Genomic DNA, 19607 nt, shown 5'->3' on the forward strand with positions numbered 1-19607 from the left:
GGCTGATAAGTGCCTTTCTTAGTGACAGGTTAGCAGCAGCTCTTACACATCTGTGTGAGCCAAGTGATAGTGTTCTAGTTATAGATTGATTTCACATTAAACAGTAAACACACAAAATATAAATATCTAATGGCTGTAACAAGCATATAAATGGACAGTTAATATTTCAAATACAAATATTCGTGTTACTAAGTTTATAAAGCTAGCTTCATAAACAAGTTTCAAAAGATCTCCAGGATTTACCTTGCTGTTTTAGTTTCTTACAACTTCTAACCTTGTAGTTTTCTCTAGTTTTTATTTTTAGTAATAAATTGCTAGAACTAAGTTAAATCTTTGAAATAATATGTTTACTAAAAACAAAAATCCAGTGGACATAGTATGTGACAATACTGGAATCACATGCTTATAGTGTAAGTGTGAAACTGGAAAGTATTGTTCACTATGATCTGTTTGTTTAATAATATGACAAAAAATGATAACTGTATTATAACTTACAAAGTTCAGTGAGACTGCTGTATAGTAGGGTAACTTATAAAGTTAGTAAGACTTGTGTAACAGGGTAACTTACAAAGTTTAGTAAGACTGCTGTGTAATAGAGTAACTTACAGAGTTTAGTAAGAGTGTTGTGTGATGGAGTAACTTACAGAGTTTAGTAAGAGTGCTGTGTAATAGAGTAACTTACAGAGTTTAGTAAGACTGCTGTGTAATAGAGTAACTTACAGAGTTTAGTAAGACTGCTGTGTAATAGAGCAAGAGTTTAGCAAGAGTGTTGTGTGATAGAGTAACTTACAAAGTTTAGTAAGAGTGTTGTGTGATAGAGTAACTTACAGAGTTTAGTAAGAGTGTTGTGTAATAGAGTAACTTACAAAGTTTAGTAAGAGTGCTGTGTAATAGAGTAACTTACAGAGTTTAGCAAGAGTGCTGTGTAATAGAGTAACTTACAGAGTTTAGCAAGAGTGCTGTGTAATAGAGTAACTTACAGAGTTTAGCAAGAGTGCTGTGTAATAGAGTAACTTAGAGTTTAGTAAGACTGCTGTGTGATAGAGTAACTTACAGAGTTTAGTAAGACTGCTGTGTAATTGGGTAACTTACAAAATTTAGTAAGACTGTGAGTTTTTTCTTATGTTTTTTTGCCTTTTTAGTTAATCAACATTATTTCTATAGTACATATATATATATATATATAATTCAAATAAATTAGAAAAATATTCTTTTTATATCTATTGTAAAGTAACATACACCTGTATTGTAGTCCATAGAATAGACATAATACAGTTGTGCATATTCTGTATTACTTTCCATATGTTCCATGCATCATCAGAGTACAGAGGCCAGGGAGACAACTAAACTGGATTCATTTCTCTTTATTTATACTGTATACCAAATAGGTCACAAAGATTAGGAAGAAATGGAGTGGATGAGATTAAAAGGCATCGGTTCTTTCACAATGACCAGTGGACATTTGACAACATTCGAGAGTGTATGTTTTTCATCAGCCTGATTATTGTATCCATTTTAAAAATTAGTTAACTGTTTAATGTATCTTTGTAATTATGTGATTAAAGTAATCTGCATAGTCAATGTCACAAGATATTTCCAAAAGCATTGGTACTTAACCTTTTACTATCTGGTGCCCCCTAATGGGTCAGCCGTAAGTCTGAAGGTTTATGATACTAAAAAAACCAGGTATCAGTACCTATGGTGGATATTGCTCATTGTGTAGGTTTGTGCTTGAAACAAATACAGCCTGATGGCAAGCACCTCTGTCCTTCTTAAAACAAATACAGCCTGATGACCAGCATCTCTGTCCTTCTTAAAACAAATACAGCCTGATGACCAGCATCTCTGTCCTTCCACTGATAAAAATTAATAAAATTAACCATACGTGAAATGCATGAAATTCAGACACATGGATTGGTATCTGTAATATCTTTTGAAATATGAATTAGATCTTTTTATCAATTTCTGGTTTATAATATAAAAAAAAACCAAAAACTATACGTAACACAGCTGTTTATTGCACTGTTGCACATGAACCATGTAACTGCTGACACGAGAGGTGGTTTTTATATACAATAGACCTAATGGTGTCTTGCGCAAGGCCTCTTTATTGAAAGAAATGGTATATTTCAATGATGTTTTTCAATTTGACTGACCTCGTAACCAGCATGTAACCAAGAGAACTGTACATATTATAACTGTGAATACAGTTAGTAAATCTTGACAAAATTGGCTAGCTTTTACTAACATTAGAAGTATGCTGTGTACTCAGAGTAATAGTTTTTAGTAAAGTAGTTCCATTGAAGACTTGTCTATAAATGTTTACTGAGTCAGTTTGAGTGAAATGTGATTTTCACGGTAAGTATAAAAATATTCCTTTCAATCATACATTTCATATTTCAGTTACATAATCTTGAGTACTTCCAAATTGAATATTGGCTATTTTGATAGAGTAAAACGTAATATTTTGTATCTTGTTTTGTTTATTCTCTGATACTGACTGTTTCAAACTCATCAGAGTACAGTGAAATAAAGAAGTTGAAAAATATTAAATAAAATCAAACATTTTTTTCTAGAATATTGTAGTAATATTACTCATTATAACAGTAATATTACTCGTTATAACAGTTTCAGGTTTTAAATTTTCACAACTGCTGTCATAGAATCAAAAGAACATTTTGAATTAAAGATATTTTATTGATTAGGCATTTAAATCCAGGTGTTAAAGATGTGGCTGTTTTACAATGTGCTTAAAGTTGTTTGTATTATTTTAACTTGTGATGTAGAGATTTAATTACATGATCATAAGTACATCAACCTCGGAAAAAACTTGTATGAAACAGTTGTTGTTTTAGTTTTATATATGCTTGTAAAATACATGGTATTGACTCTAAAGTCATGACAACAGAAACGTGATTTATAATTTAAATACTTGAAATGTTTGGATGTATTATTCTTTTTCATGTTACCATTACCTTTAGGGTTAAAATATTTATTGTTTCTCAGATGTTACAATTACCTTCAGGGTCAAAGAGTTCATTCTTTCTTATATATTAGAATTATCTTTATGGTTGAAATAATTATTCTTTCTCAGATATTACAATTACCTTTCAATTTAAAATGTTCATTTTTTCCCATGTGTTACAATTACCTTTAGGGTTAAGTGTTTTTAGATACTAAGAGTTATCTTGCTTTATGTTATGTATTGAAGTTAGTTATATATAACTTTCTCTTGAATGAGTACTTATTTCTCTATTTTAATTTAAAAGTCAGGTTATTCTACGAACATAAATTGAACGATAATTTATTGTCCATACACTGTATCCAGTGATGTAAAATGTTAGTTTTGGTTTCTGGGTGCCCTTTCTTTCAGTTTTTGATATTTAACTATCTCTGGTGTATAAATATGAACCTTGTGTTTCCATAAGAAAGATATCATTTCTTGCTCTTCAGGTGTCCCACCTGTCATTCCTGAACTGTCAAGTGATGATGACACGAGTAATTTTGATGAAATAGAAAAAGATGAAAGTCCAGAGGAAAGCTTTCCACCATCAAATTCATTTACTGGCAACAATCTTCCCTTTGTAGGCTTTACTTATTCAGGGGACTACCAGTTAGTAATGAAAATTCATATTAAATATTTGAAATTTGTTGATGCCAACAGTAACAACATTATCTGTTTTATTATTTGTTACAGGCTGCTAACAGGCTACTTGAAAGTATTAGTAACGACAACATCAGTTTTATTATTTGTTACAGGCTGCTAATAGGCTACTTGAAAGTATCAGTAACAACAACATCAGTTTTATTATTTGTTACAGGCTGTTATCAGGCTAGTAAAAATATCAGTAACAACAACATCAGTTTTATTATTTGTTACAGGCTGTTATCAGGCTAGTTGAAAGTATCAGTAACAACAACATCAGTTTTATTTGTTACAGGCTGTTATCAGGCTAGTTGAAAGTATCAGTAACAACAACATCAGTTTTATTTTTTGTTACATGCTGTTATTAGGCTAGTTGAAAGTATCAGTAACAACAACATCAGTTTTATTATTTGTTAAAGGATGTTTTCAGGCTAGTTGAAAATATTAGTAACAACAACATCTGTTTTATTATTTGTTACAGGCTGTTATCAGGAAGAGGACAACAAAATGAAGTTATTGATGAGGTGAAGTTGTATCAAATTACAAATTATTTAAATAGTTGGAATTTTAAATGTTTGCTTAGTTAATATTCTGTTTGTTTGTTGTTTTATATGTGGCTTTATTTCTGTTTGTATTTTAAGGTTTTAGTAGCAGCTTGTTGAAATTCATTTTTAACTAACTTTAGATTTTATTTTGATGTGTAAGTTTTTGTTTGAAAAGTTAAGCCTAATGAAATGGATAAGAACAACAACAAAGAAGATGACAAGTTTTTCCTTCCAGTTCATTTATATCAATCTTTACAGCTTCAGGCTTGTGTGTGAATTTCATGTTTTAATAAAGTTTCTAAATATATAAACCGTTTGATAGTTTTACAATAGAAATCTACATGTACTTGAAATATAAAGATGAAACAGTTGTGAAATTCTGAGGTGTTATAAATCGTTTATCTTTCTTTGCTAGATTTGTGTTAGTGTATGCTTACATAACTTATGATGTATAATCTTATACAAATGTGTTGCTATCTTTTCATTCTGTTCTGGTCATGGTTGCCCTGGTGACTTAACCATCCTTTGATTCACTCGACAGCCTGACAAGGTATTTCAGGAGTTTTTAGCAAGTCATTCATTTGTAATATGGTGATGTAAATTGTGTTTGAAACCAGATGTAATTTTAACTATATTTGTTGAATTTTGGATTGTTAATGACAGTTAATATTTTCATTTTAACAGTTTTAAATTGTAAAATCTGATAAAGGAAAATGGTAATTGGTAATAACATTGTAAATGCTTAGATAGTACAATGTATGTAGAAACTATTTGTTAACCAGTTGGCAATTTGCTAGTGAATTTATATAAAACAACAACCAGTGATACACTGCAACAACATTTTTTTATATCTTTTATGACCAGGGTTACTTTAACTGAATTGGAAGACACTTTAACAATTGTTATAGTTTCATAGTTTGTTGGTGACTTCATTTTGCAACACATGAAACTGCAGTTGTTTCTTTAGGTAAGTAGTCACTGGTTGAAGTTGGTGCCTTCAGAAGCAACTGTTGTTTTGTTACTTTGACAGTGTTGTTTATAACTATGTTGTAGTTGTGTGGTTAGCATGACATCTGAAACAACTGTTGTCGTGTTGTTTATAACAATGTTGTAGTTGTGTGGTTAGCATGACTTAAGCTGATAACATCTGAAACAACTGTTGTTTTAGTGTTGCTTATAACAATATTGTAGTTGTGTGGTAATCATGACATCTGAAACAACTGTTGTCGTGTTGTTTATAACAATGTTGTAGTTGTGTGGTTAGCATGACTTAAGCTGATAACATCTGAAACAACTGTTGTTTTAGTGTTGCTTATAACAATATTGTAGTTGTGTGGTTAGCATGACTTAAGCTGATAACATCTGAAACAACTGCTGTTTTAGTGTTGCTTATAACAATATTGTAGTTGTGTGGTTAGCATGACTTAAGCGGATAACATCTGAAACAACTGTTGTTGAAGTGTTGCTTATGACTATGTTGTAGTTGTATGTTTAGCATGACATCTGAAACAACTGTTGTTGTAGTGTTGTTTATAACTATTTTGTAGTTGTCTGGTCAGCATGACATCTGAAACAGCTGTTGTTGTGTTGTTTATAACTATGTTGTAGTTGTATGGTTAGCATGACTTAAGCTGATAACATCTGAAACAGCTGTTGTAGTGTTGTTTATAACTATGCTGTAGTTGTGTGCATACATGATTGTAACTATTTTATAACGTGGATACCCTCATTTTATTAATTGTAAAATATTAAGGTCAGTCATATTTTATTTTTCTAGTCTTTGTCACAAGATGTCAGACACAAGCTAGAGAACATGGAAAATCAACTGTGTAATTTACGTAATCAAAATGACCAACTTGATAAAGAATACAGGTGAGCGACTATTTTCATTTCTCAGAGTCAATAAAAGTAACGCTTTGTTATTTTTGTAACCTTCACTTCCTGTATGTAACATATATGTGAAATTATTAAATGTGTTTAAATTCTTTTCTTTGCTACAAATTCAGTAGTTATGCCAGAGGTGTTGATTGAAACTGTATATTTGTAGTGAGACATTTGGATGATTGTACTTCTTATATGCTAATGGTGTATTTAATGATTTTTGAAACAAAATGTTATTGGTCTGATTGTGTGCTACAAGAATAGAAGCTATCTGACTTCTGTTGCTTCCTTACAGGGTAGCTTTAAACCAACTGGAAACGTTTGTTAATCAAGAGAAAACTTTGTACAATGTATGTGAAGAAAACAGAGAATTACAAAAAGACAATACTTTATTAAGACACGATCTCAGGGAGGTAAGATTTGAAAGTACAAGTTGTGTTTTTAGTAGAGTAACTTAAAGTTATTTACACATTCCTAGGGCTCGTTGAATATATATAATGTTTTATTCAATACTTGTTGAAATACAACATTTTCAGAAAATTTAGTAAGACAGTCTTTCATGTAAGATGGTACTAAGAGTACTGGATTTTAAATTTTGTTTATCGTATGTGTAGGTATGATGGTGATATACTGAATAAATACATAATGGTGTTGTATACAGGAGTGAATAAATACACTATGGTGTTGTATACAGGAGTGAATAAATACACTATGGTGTTGTATACAGGAGTGACGGTGTACTGAATAAATACACTATGGTGTTGTATACAGGAGTGACAGTGTGCTGAATAAATACACTATGGTGTTGTATACAGGAGTGACGGTGTGCTGAATAAATACACTATGGTGTTGTATACAGGAGTGATAGTGTGCTGAATAAATACACAATGATGTTTATACAGGAGTGAATAAATATACTATGGTGTTGTATACAGGAGGGACAGTGTGCTGAATAAATACACTATGGTGTTGTATACAGGAGTGAAAGTGTGCTGAATAAATACACTATGATGTTGTATACAGGAGTGAATAAATATTCTATGGTGTTGTATACAGGAGTGACAGTGTACTGAATAAATACACTATGGTGTTGTATACAGGAGTGACAGTGTGCTGAATAAATACACTATGGTGTTGTATACAGGAGTGATAGTGTACTGAATAAATACACTGGTGTTGTATACAGGAGTGAATAAATATACTATGGTGTTGTATACAGGAGTGACGGTGTACTGAATAAATACACTGGTGTTGTAGACAGGAGTGAATAAATATACTATGGTGTTGTATACAGGAGTGACGGTGTACTGAATAGATACACTATGGTGTTGTATATAGGAGTGAATAAATATACTATGGTGTTGTATACAGGAGTGACGGTGTACTGAATAAATACACTGGTGTTGTATACAGGAGTGAATAAATATACTATGGTGTTGTATACAGGAGTGACAGTGTGCTGAATAAATACACTATGGTGTTGTATATAGGAGTGACAGTGTGCTGAATAAATACACTATGATGTTGTATACAGGAGTGAATAAATATACTATGGTGTTGTATACACGAGTGACAGTGTACTGAATAAATACACTATGGTGTTGTGTACAGGAGTGACAGTGTGCTGAATAAATATACTATGGTGTTGTATACAGGAGTGACGGTGTACTGAATAAATACACTATGGTGTTGTATATAGGAGTGACGGTGTACTGAATAAATATACTATGGTGTTGTATACAGGAATGACAGTATACTGAATAAATACACTATGGTGTTGTATATAGGAGTGACGGTGTACTGAATAAATACACTATGGTGTTGTATATAGGAGTGACGGTGTACTGAATAAATACACTATGGTGTTGTATACAGGAATGACAGTATACTGAATAAATAGACTATGGTGTTGTATACAGGAGTGACAGTGTACTGAATAAATACACTATGGTGTTGTATGCAGGAGTGAATAAATATACTATGGTGTTGTATACAGGAGTGACGGTGTACTGAATAAATATGCTGGTGTTGTATACAGGAGGGATGAAACTATAAATAATTCATGGAAAATTGAGATATGATGAAATTAAACTTGAAAAAGTGAACAAAAACAATAATTTTATTCAGTATAAATACATGTATGTAAAATAACACAGAAGTGAAAGTGTAAAAATACCATTTAAAATTAGAGGTTTGTTGTCCTAGTGGGTTGGGGGTAAGTTTATGTCAACTGTGACATAGCTTATTATTGAAAGTTATCATAATGTCATGTGTTATCTATGACGTAACTTATCATACTGTTGTGTGTCAGCTGTGACGTAATATTATTGAAACTTATCACACTGTTGTGTGTCAGCTGTGACGTAACTTATCATACTGTTGTGTGTCAGCTGTGACGTAATATTATTGAAACTTATCATAATGTCATGTGTTATCTATGACGTAACTTATCATACTGTTGTGTGTCAGCTGTGACGTAATATTATTGAAACTTATCACACTGTTGTGTGTCAGCTGTGACGTAACTTATCATACTGTTGTGTGTCAGCTGTGACGTAATATTATTGAAACTTATAATGTCATGTGTTATCTATGACGTAACTTATCATACTGTTGTGTGTCAGCTGTGACGTAATATTATTGAAACTTATCATAATGTCATGTGTTATCTATGACGTAACTTATCATACTGTTGTGTGTCAGCTGTGACGTAATATTATTCAAAGTTATCATAATGTCATGTGTTATCTATGACGTAACTTATCATACTGTTGTGTGTCAGCTGTGATGTAATATTATTGAAACTTATCATACTGTTGTGTGTCAGCTGTGATGTAATATTATTGAAACTTATCACACTGTTGTGTGTCAGCTGTGATGTAATATTATTGAAACTTATCACACTGTTGTGTGTCAGCTGTGACGTAATATTATTGAAACTTATCATACTGTTGTGTGTCAGCTGTGACATAATATTATTGAAACTTATCATACTGTTGTGTGTCAGCTGTGACGTAATATTATTGAAAGTTATCATAATGTCATGTGTTATCTATGACGTAACTTATCATACTGTTGTGTGTCAGCTGTGACATAATATTATTGAAACTTATCACACTGTTGTGTGTCAGCTGTGACGTAATATTATTGAAACTTATCATACTGTTGTGTGTCAGCTGTGATGTAATATTATTGAAACTTATCATACTGTTGTGTGTCAGCTGTGATGTAATATTATTGAAACTTATCATACTGTTGTGTGTCAGCTGTGATGTAATATTATTGAAACTTATCATACTGTTGTGTGTCAGCTGTGATGTAATATTATTGAAACTTATCATACTGTTGTGTGTCAGCTGTGATGTAATATTATTGAAACTTATCACACTGTTGTGTGTCAGCTGTGACGTAATATTATTGAAACTTATCATACTGTTGTGTGTCAGCTGTGACGTAATATTATTGAAACTTATCACACTGTTGTGTGTCAGCTGTGACATAATATTATTGAAACTTATCACACTGTTGTGTGTCAGCTGTGACGTAATATTATTGAAACTTATCATACTGTTGTGTGTCAGCTGTGATGTAATATTATTGAAACTTATCATACTGTTGTGTGTCAGCTGTGATGTAATATTATTGAAACTTATCATACTGTTGTGTGTCAGCTGTGGTGTAATATTATTGAAACTTATCATACTGTTGTGTGTCAGCTGTGACATAATATTATTGAAACTTATCACACTGTTGTGTGTCAGCTGTGACGTAATATTATTGAAAGTTATCATAATGTCATGTGTTATCTATGACGTAACTTATCATACTGTTGTGTGTCAGCTGTGACGTAATATTATTGAAACTTATCACACTGTTGTGTGTCAGCTGTGACGTAACTTATCATACTGTTGTGTGTCAGCTGTGATGTAATATTATTGAAACTTATCATACTGTTGTGTGTCAGCTGTGATGTAATATTATTGAAACTTATCATACTGTTGTGTGTCAGCTGTGACGTAATATTATTGAAAGTTATCATAATGTCATGTGTTATCTATGACGTAACTTATCATACTGTTGTGTGTCAGCTGTGACGTAATATTATTGAAACTTATCACACTGTTGTGTGTCAGCTGTGACGTAACTTATCATACTGTTGTGTGTCAGCTGTGATGTAATATTATTGAAACTTATCACACTGTTGTGTGTCAGCTGTGATGTAATATTATTGAAACTTATCACACTGTTGTGTGTCAGCTGTGACGTAATATTATTGAAACTTATCATACTGTTGTGTGTCAGCTGTGATGTAATATTATTGAAACTTATCATACTGTTGTGTGTCAGCTGTGATGTAATATTATTGAAACTTATCATACTGTTGTGTGTCAGCTGTGATGTAATATTATTGAAACTTATCATACTGTTGTGTGTCAGCTGTGATGTAATATTATTGAAACTTATCACACTGTTGTGTGTCAGCTGTGACGTAATATTATTGAAACTTATCATACTGTTGTGTGTCAGCTGTGATGTAATATTATTGAAACTTATCACACTGTTGTGTGTCAGCTGTGACATAATATTATTGAAACTTATCACACTGTTGTGTGTCAGCTGTGACGTAATATTATTGAAACTTATCATACTGTTGTGTGTCAGCTGTGATGTAATATTATTGAAACTTATCATACTGTTGTGTGTCAGCTGTGATGTAATATTATTGAAACTTATCATACTGTTGTGTGTCAGCTGTGATGTAATATTATTGAAACTTATCACACTGTTGTGTGTCAGCTGTGACGTAATATTATTGAAACTTATCATACTGTTGTGTGTCAGCTGTGACGTAATATTATTGAAACTTATCACACTGTTGTGTGTCAGCTGTGACATAATATTATTGAAACTTATCACACTGTTGTGTGTCAGCTGTGACGTAATATTATTGAAACTTATCATACTGTTGTGTGTCAGCTGTGATGTAATATTATTGAAACTTATCATACTGTTGTGTGTCAGCTGTGATGTAATATTATTGAAACTTATCATACTGTTGTGTGTCAGCTGTGGTGTAATATTATTGAAACTTATCATACTGTTGTGTGTCAGCTGTGACATAATATTATTGAAACTTATCACACTGTTGTGTGTCAGCTGTGACGTAATATTATTGAAACTTATCATACTGTTGTGTGTCAGCTGTGACGTAATATTATTGAAACTTATCATACTGTTGTGTGTCAGCTGTGACGTAATATTATTGAAAGTTATCATAATGTCATGTGTTATCTATGACGTAACTTATCATACTGTTGTGTGTCAGCTGTGACATAATATTATTGAAACTTATCACACTGTTGTGTGTCAGCTGTGACGTAATATTATTGAAACTTATCATACTGTTGTGTGTCAGCTGTGACATAATATTATTGAAACTTATCATACTGTTGTGTGTCAGCTGTGACGTAATATTATTGAAAGTTATCATAATGTCATGTGTTATCTATGACGTAACTTATCATACTGTTGTGTGTCAGCTGTGACATAATATTATTGAAACTTATCACACTGTTGTGTGTCAGCTGTGACGTAATATTATTGAAACTTATCATACTGTTGTGTGTCAGCTGTGACATAATATTATTGAAACTTATCATACTGTTGTGTGTCAGCTGTGACATAATATTATTGAAACTTATCACACTGTTGTGTGTCAGCTGTGACGTAATATTATTGAAACTTATCATACTGTTGTGTGTCAGCTGTGACATAATATTATTGAAACTTATCATACTGTTGTGTGTCAGCTGTGACATAATATTATTGAAAGTTATCATAATGTCATGTGTTATCTATGACGTAACTTATCATACTGTTGTGTGTCAGCTGTGACGTAATATTATTGAAACTTATCATACTGTTGTGTGTCAGCTGTGGTGTAATATTATTGAAACTTATCACACTGTTGTGTGTCAGCTGTGATGTAATATTATTGAAACTTATCATACTGTTGTGTGTCAGCTGTGACATAATATTATTGAAAGTTATCATAATGTCATGTGTTATCTATGACGTAACTTATCATACTGTTGTGTGTCAGCTGTGACGTAATATTATTGAAACTTATCATACTGTTGTGTGTCAGCTGTGGTGTAATATTATTGAAACTTATCACACTGTTGTGTGTCAGCTGTGATGTAATATTATTGAAACTTATCATACTGTTGTGTGTCAGCTGTGACATAATATTATTGAAAGTTATCATAATGTCATGTGTTATCTATGACGTAACTTATCATACTGTTGTGTGTCAGCTGTGACGTAATATTATTGAAACTTATCACACTGTTGTGTGTCAGCTGTGACATAATATTATTGAAACTTATCATACTGTTGTGTGTCAGCTGTGGTGTAATATTATTGAAACTTATCTACTGTTGTGTGTCAGCTGTGATGTAATATTATTGAAACTTATCATACTGTTGTGTGTCAGCTGTGACATAATATTATTGAAAGTTATCATAATGTCATGTGTTATCTATGACGTAACTTATCATACTGTTGTGTGTCAGCTGTGACGTAATATTATTGAAACTTATCATACTGTTGTGTGTCAGCTGTGGTGTAATATTATTGAAACTTATCACACTGTTGTGTGTCAGCTGTGACGTAATATTATTGAAACTTATCACACTGTTGTGTGTCAGCTGTGATGTAATATTATTGAAACTTATCTACTGTTGTGTGTCAGCTGTGACATAATATTATTGAAACTTATCTACTGTTGTGTGTCAGCTGTGACATAATATTATTGAAACTTATCTACTGTTGTGTGTCAGCTGTGACATAATATTATTGAAACTTATCTACTGTTGTGTGTCAGCTGTGACATAATATTATTGAAACTTATCTACTGTTGTGTGTCAGCTGTGACGTAATATTATTGAAACTTATCACACTGTTGTGTGTCAGCTGTGACGTAATATTATTGAAACTTATCATACTGTTGTGTGTCAGCTGTGACGTAATATTATTGAAACTTATCACACTGTTGTGTGTCAGCTGTGATGTAATATTATTGAAACTTATCACACTGTTGTGTGTCAGCTGTGATGTAATATTATTGAAACTTATCACACTGTTGTGTGTCAGCTGTGACGTAATATTATTGAAACTTATCACACTGTTGTGTGTCAGCTGTGATGTAATATTATTGAAACTTATCATACTGTTGTGTGTCAGCTGTGACGTAATATTATTGAAACTTATCATACTGTTGTGTGTCAGCTGTGACGTAATATTATTGAAACTTATCACACTGTTGTGTGTCAGCTGTGACGTAATATTATTGAAACTTATCACACTGTTGTGTGTCAGCTGTGACATAATATTATTGAAACTTATCATACTGTTGTGTGTCAGCTGTGACGTAATATTATTGAAACTTATCATACTGTTGTGTGTCAGCTGTGACGTAATATTATTGAAACTTATCACACTGTTGTGTGTCAGCTGTGACATAATATTATTGAAACTTATCATACTGTTGTGTGTCAGCTGTGATGTAATATTATTGAAACTTATCATACTGTTGTGTCAGCTGTGATGTAATATTATTGAAACTTATCACACTTTTGTGTGTCAGCTGTGATGTAATATTATTGAAACTTATCACACTGTTGTGTGTCAGCTGTGACATTATATTATTGAAACTTATCTACTGTTGTGTGTCAGCTGTGACATAATATTATTGAAACTTATCTACTGTTGTGTGTCAGCTGTGACATAATATTATTGAAACTTATCACACTGTTGTGTGTCAGCTGTGACGTAATATTATTGAAACTTATCACACTGTTGTGTGTCAGCTGTGATGTAATATTATTGAAACTTATCATACTGTTGTGTGTCAGCTGTGACATAATATTATTGAAACTTATCTACTGTTGTGTGTCAGCTGTGACATAATATTATTGAAACTTATCTACTGTTGTGTGTCAGCTGTGACATAATATTATTGAAACTTATCACACTGTTGTGTGTCAGCTGTGACATAATATTATTGAAACTTATCTACTGTTGTGTGTCAGCTGTGACATAATATTATTGAAACTTATCTACTGTTGTGTGTCAGCTGTGACGTAATATTATTGAAACTTATCACACTGTTGTGTGTCAGCTGTGATGTAATATTATTGAAACTTATCACACTGTTGTGTGTCAGCTGTGACGTAATATTATTGAAACTTATCTACTGTTGTGTGTCAGGTGTGATGTAATATTATTGAAACTTATCATACTGTTGTGTGTCAGCTGTGATGTAATATTATTGAAACTTATCACACTGTTGTGTGTCAGCTGTGATGTAATATTATTGAAACTTATCAAACTGTTGTGTGTCAGCTGTGATGTAATATTATTGAAACTTATCAAACTGTTGTGTGTCAACTGTGACGTAATATTATTGAAACTTATCACACTGTTGTGTGTCAGCTGTGATGTAATATTATTGAAACTTATCACACTGTTGTGTGTCAGCTGTGATGTAATATTATTGAAACTTATCATACTGTTGTGTCAGCTGTGATGTACTATTATTGAAACTTATCATACTGTTGTGTGTCAGCTGTGATGTAATATTATCGAAACTTATCACACTGTTGTGTGTCAGCTGTGATGTAATATTATCGAAACTTATCACACTGTTGTGTGTCAGCTGTGATGTAATATTATTGAAACTTATCAAACTGTTGTGTGTCAGCTGTGACGTAATATTATTGAAACTTATCACACTGTTGTGTGTCAGCTGTGATGTAATATTATTGAAACTTATCACACTGTTGTGTGTCAGCTGTGATGTAATATTATTGAAACTTATCATACTGTTGTGTCAGCTGTGATGTACTATTATTGAAACTTATCAAACTGTTGTGTGTCAGCTGTGACATAATATTATTGAAACTTATCTACTGTTGTGTGTCAGCTGTGACGTAATATTATTGAAACTTATCTACTGTTGTGTGTCAGCTGTGACGTAATATTATTGAAACTTATCACACTGTTGTGTGTCAGCTGTGATGTAATATTATTGAAACTTATCATACTGTTGTGTGTCAGCTGTGACGTAATATTATTGAAACTTATCTACTGTTGTGTGTCAGCTGTGACGTAATATTATTGAAACTTATCTACTGTTGTGTGTCAGCTGTGACATAATATTATTGAAACTTATCTACTGTTGTGTGTCAGCTGTGACATAATATTATTGAAACTTATCATACTGTTGTGTGTCAGCTGTGACGTAATATTATTGAAACTTATCACACTGTTGTGTGTCAGCTGTGATGTAATATTATTGAAACTTATCACACTGTTGTGTGTCAGCTGTGATGTAATATTATTGAAACTTATCACACTGTTGTGTGTCAGCTGTGATGTAATATTATTGAAACTTATCACACTGTTGTGTGTCAGCTGTGATGTAATATTATTGAAACTTATCACATTGTTGTGTGTCAGCTGTGACATAATATTATTGAAACTTATCACACTGTTGTGTGTCAGCTGTGACATAATATTATTGAAACTTATCTACTGTTGTGTGTCAGCTGTGATGTAATATTATTGAAACTTATCATACTGTTGTGTGTCAGCTGTGACATAATATTATTGAAACTTATCATACTGTTGTGTGTCAGCTGTGACATAATATTATTGAAACTTATCACTGTTGTGTGTCAGCTGTGACATAATATTATTGAAACTTATCTACTGTTGTGTGTCAGCTGTGACATAATATTATTGAAACTTATCATACTGTTGTGTGTCAGCTGTGATGTAATATTATTGAAACTTATCACACTGTTGTGTGTCAGCTGTGATGTAATATTATTGAAACTTATCATACTGTTGTGTGTCAGCTGTGACATAATATTATTGAAACTTATCACACTGTTGTGTGTCAGCTGTGACATAATATTATTGAAACTTATCTACTGTTGTGTGTCAGCTGTGACATAATATTATTGAAACTTATCATACTGTTGTGTGTCAGCTGTGATGTAATATTATTGAAACTTATCACACTGTTGTGTGTCAGCTGTGATGTAATATTGTTGAAACTTATCACACTGTTGTGTGTCAGCTGTGATATAATATTATTGAAACTTATCTACTGTTGTGTGTCAGCTGTGACATAATATTATTGAAACTTATCACACTGTTGTGTGTCAGCTGTGATGTAATATTATTGAAACTTATCACACTGTTGTGTGTCAGCTGTGACGTAATATTATTGAAACTTATCACACTGTTGTGTGTCAGCTGTGACGTAATATTATTGAAACTTATCATACTGTTGTGTGTCAGCTGTGACATAATATTATTGAAACTTATCTACTGTTGTGTGTCAGCTGTGACATAATATTATTGAAACTTATCTACTGTTGTGTGTCAGCTGTGACATAATATTATTGAAACTTATCACACTGTTGTGTGTCAGCTGTGACATAATATTATTGAAACTTATCTACTGTTGTGTGTCAGCTGTGACATAATATTATTGAAACTTATCTACTGTTGTGTGTCAGCTGTGACGTAATATTATTGAAACTTATCACACTGTTGTGTGTCAGCTGTGATGTAATATTATTGAAACTTATCACACTGTTGTGTGTCAGCTGTGACGTAATATTATTGAAACTTATCTACTGTTGTGTGTCAGGTGTGATGTAATATTATTGAAACTTATCATACTGTTGTGTGTCAGCTGTGATGTAATATTATTGAAACTTATCACACTGTTGTGTGTCAGCTGTGATGTAATATTATTGAAACTTATCAAACTGTTGTGTGTCAGCTGTGATGTAATATTATTGAAACTTATCAAACTGTTGTGTGTCAACTGTGACGTAATATTATTGAAACTTATCACACTGTTGTGTGTCAGCTGTGATGTAATATTATTGAAACTTATCACACTGTTGTGTGTCAGCTGTGATGTAATATTATTGAAACTTATCATACTGTTGTGTCAGCTGTGATGTACTATTATTGAAACTTATCATACTGTTGTGTGTCAGCTGTGATGTAATATTATCGAAACTTATCACACTGTTGTGTGTCAGCTGTGATGTAATATTATCGAAACTTATCACACTGTTGTGTGTCAGCTGTGATGTAATATTATTGAAACTTATCAAACTGTTGTGTGTCAGCTGTGACGTAATATTATTGAAACTTATCACACTGTTGTGTGTCAGCTGTGATGTAATATTATTGAAACTTATCACACTGTTGTGTGTCAGCTGTGATGTAATATTATTGAAACTTATCATACTGTTGTGTCAGCTGTGATGTACTATTATTGAAACTTATCAAACTGTTGTGTGTCAGCTGTGACATAATATTATTGAAACTTATCTACTGTTGTGTGTCAGCTGTGACGTAATATTATTGAAACTTATCTACTGTTGTGTGTCAGCTGTGACGTAATATTATTGAAACTTATCACACTGTTGTGTGTCAGCTGTGATGTAATATTATTGAAACTTATCATACTGTTGTGTGTCAGCTGTGACGTAATATTATTGAAACTTATCTACTGTTGTGTGTCAGCTGTGACGTAATATTATTGAAACTTATCTACTGTTGTGTGTCAGCTGTGACATAATATTATTGAAACTTATCTACTGTTGTGTGTCAGCTGTGACATAATATTATTGAAACTTATCATACTGTTGTGTGTCAGCTGTGACGTAATATTATTGAAACTTATCACACTGTTGTGTGTCAGCTGTGATGTAATATTATTGAAACTTATCACACTGTTGTGTGTCAGCTGTGATGTAATATTATTGAAACTTATCACACTGTTGTGTGTCAGCTGTGATGTAATATTATTGAAACTTATCACATTGTTGTGTGTCAGCTGTGACATAATATTATTGAAACTTATCACACTGTTGTGTGTCAGCTGTGACATAATATTATTGAAACTTATCTACTGTTGTGTGTCAGCTGTGATGTAATATTATTGAAACTTATCATACTGTTGTGTGTCAGCTGTGACATAATATTATTGAAACTTATCATACTGTTGTGTGTCAGCTGTGACATAATATTATTGAAACTTATCACTGTTGTGTGTCAGCTGTGACATAATATTATTGAAACTTATCTACTGTTGTGTGTCAGCTGTGACATAATATTATTGAAACTTATCATACTGTTGTGTGTCAGCTGTGATGTAATATTATTGAAACTTATCACACTGTTGTGTGTCAGCTGTGATGTAATATTATTGAAACTTATCATACTGTTGTGTGTCAGCTGTGACATAATATTATTGAAACTTATCACACTGTTGTGTGTCAGCTGTGACATAATATTATTGAAACTTATCTACTGTTGTGTGTCAGCTGTGACATAATATTATTGAAACTTATCATACTGTTGTGTGTCAGCTGTGATGTAATATTATTGAAACTTATCACACTGTTGTGTGTCAGCTGTGATGTAATATTGTTGAAACTTATCACACTGTTGTGTGTCAGCTGTGATATAATATTATTGAAACTTATCTACTGTTGTGTGTCAGCTGTGACATAATATTATTGAAACTTATCACACTGTTGTGTGTCAGCTGTGATGTAATATTATTGAAACTTATCACACTGTTGTGTGTCAGCTGTGACGTAATATTATTGAAACTTATCACACTGTTGTGTGTCAGCTGTGACGTAATATTATTGAAACTTATCACACTGTTGTGTGTCAGCTGTGACATAATATTATTGAAACTTATCTACTGTTGTGTGTCAGCTGTGACATAATATTATTGAAACTTATCTACTGTTGTGTGTCAGCTGTGACATAATATTATTGAAACTTATCACACTGTTGTGTGTCAGCTGTGACATAATATTATTGAAACTTATCTACTGTTGTGTGTCAGCTGTGACATAATATTATTGAAACTTATCTACTGTTGTGTGTCAGCTGTGACGTAATATTATTGAAACTTATCACACTGTTGTGTGTCAGCTGTGATGTAATATTATTGAAACTTATCACACTGTTGTGTGTCAGCTGTGACATAATATTATTGAAACTTATCTACTGTTGTGTGTCAGGTGTGATGTAATATTATTGAAACTTATCATACTGTTGTGTGTCAGCTGTGATGTAATATTATTGAAACTTATCACACTGTTGTGTGTCAGCTGTGATGTAATATTATTGAAACTTATCAAACTGTTGTGTGTCAGCTGTGATGTAATATTATTGAAACTTATCAAACTGTTGTGTGTCAACTGTGACGTAATATTATTGAAACTTATCACACTGTTGTGTGTCAGCTGTGATGTAATATTATTGAAACTTATCACACTGTTGTGTGTCAGCTGTGATGTAATATTATTGAAACTTATCATACTGTTGTGTCAGCTGTGATGTACTATTATTGAAACTTATCATACTGTTGTGTGTCAGCTGTGATGTAATATTATCGAAACTTATCACACTGTTGTGTG

At 32.2% G+C, this 19607-nt stretch overlaps 1 protein-coding gene and 1 long non-coding RNA gene across 2 annotated transcripts in view; both read left to right on the top strand.

Annotated features, from left to right (window-relative positions):
* Position 1: 1 nt before the first annotated feature.
* Positions 2-3834, top strand: LOC143241916 (uncharacterized). The gene is made up of 4 exons (XR_013022346.1): positions 2-28; positions 1389-1480; positions 3454-3613; positions 3822-3834. It is a non-coding gene; the product is annotated as an uncharacterized LOC143241916 (long non-coding RNA).
* Positions 3835-4555: 721 nt separating this feature from the next.
* LOC143241734 (rho-associated protein kinase 2-like) overlaps positions 4556-19607 on the top strand; it is a 32465-nt gene continuing 17413 nt past the window's right edge. Inside the window, exons 1-3 of the mRNA XM_076484960.1 lie at positions 4556-4741; positions 5969-6063; positions 6368-6485. Of these exons, the coding sequence (XP_076341075.1) occupies positions 6005-6063; positions 6368-6485 (177 nt within the window). The 5' untranslated portion in view covers positions 4556-4741; positions 5969-6004. The remainder of the gene's footprint in view (positions 4742-5968; positions 6064-6367; positions 6486-19607) is intronic.

The sequence above is a fragment of the Tachypleus tridentatus genome, unplaced genomic scaffold (assembly GCF_004210375.1).
Source record: "Tachypleus tridentatus isolate NWPU-2018 unplaced genomic scaffold, ASM421037v1 Hic_cluster_1, whole genome shotgun sequence".
NCBI lineage: Eukaryota > Metazoa > Arthropoda > Merostomata > Xiphosura > Limulidae > Tachypleus > Tachypleus tridentatus.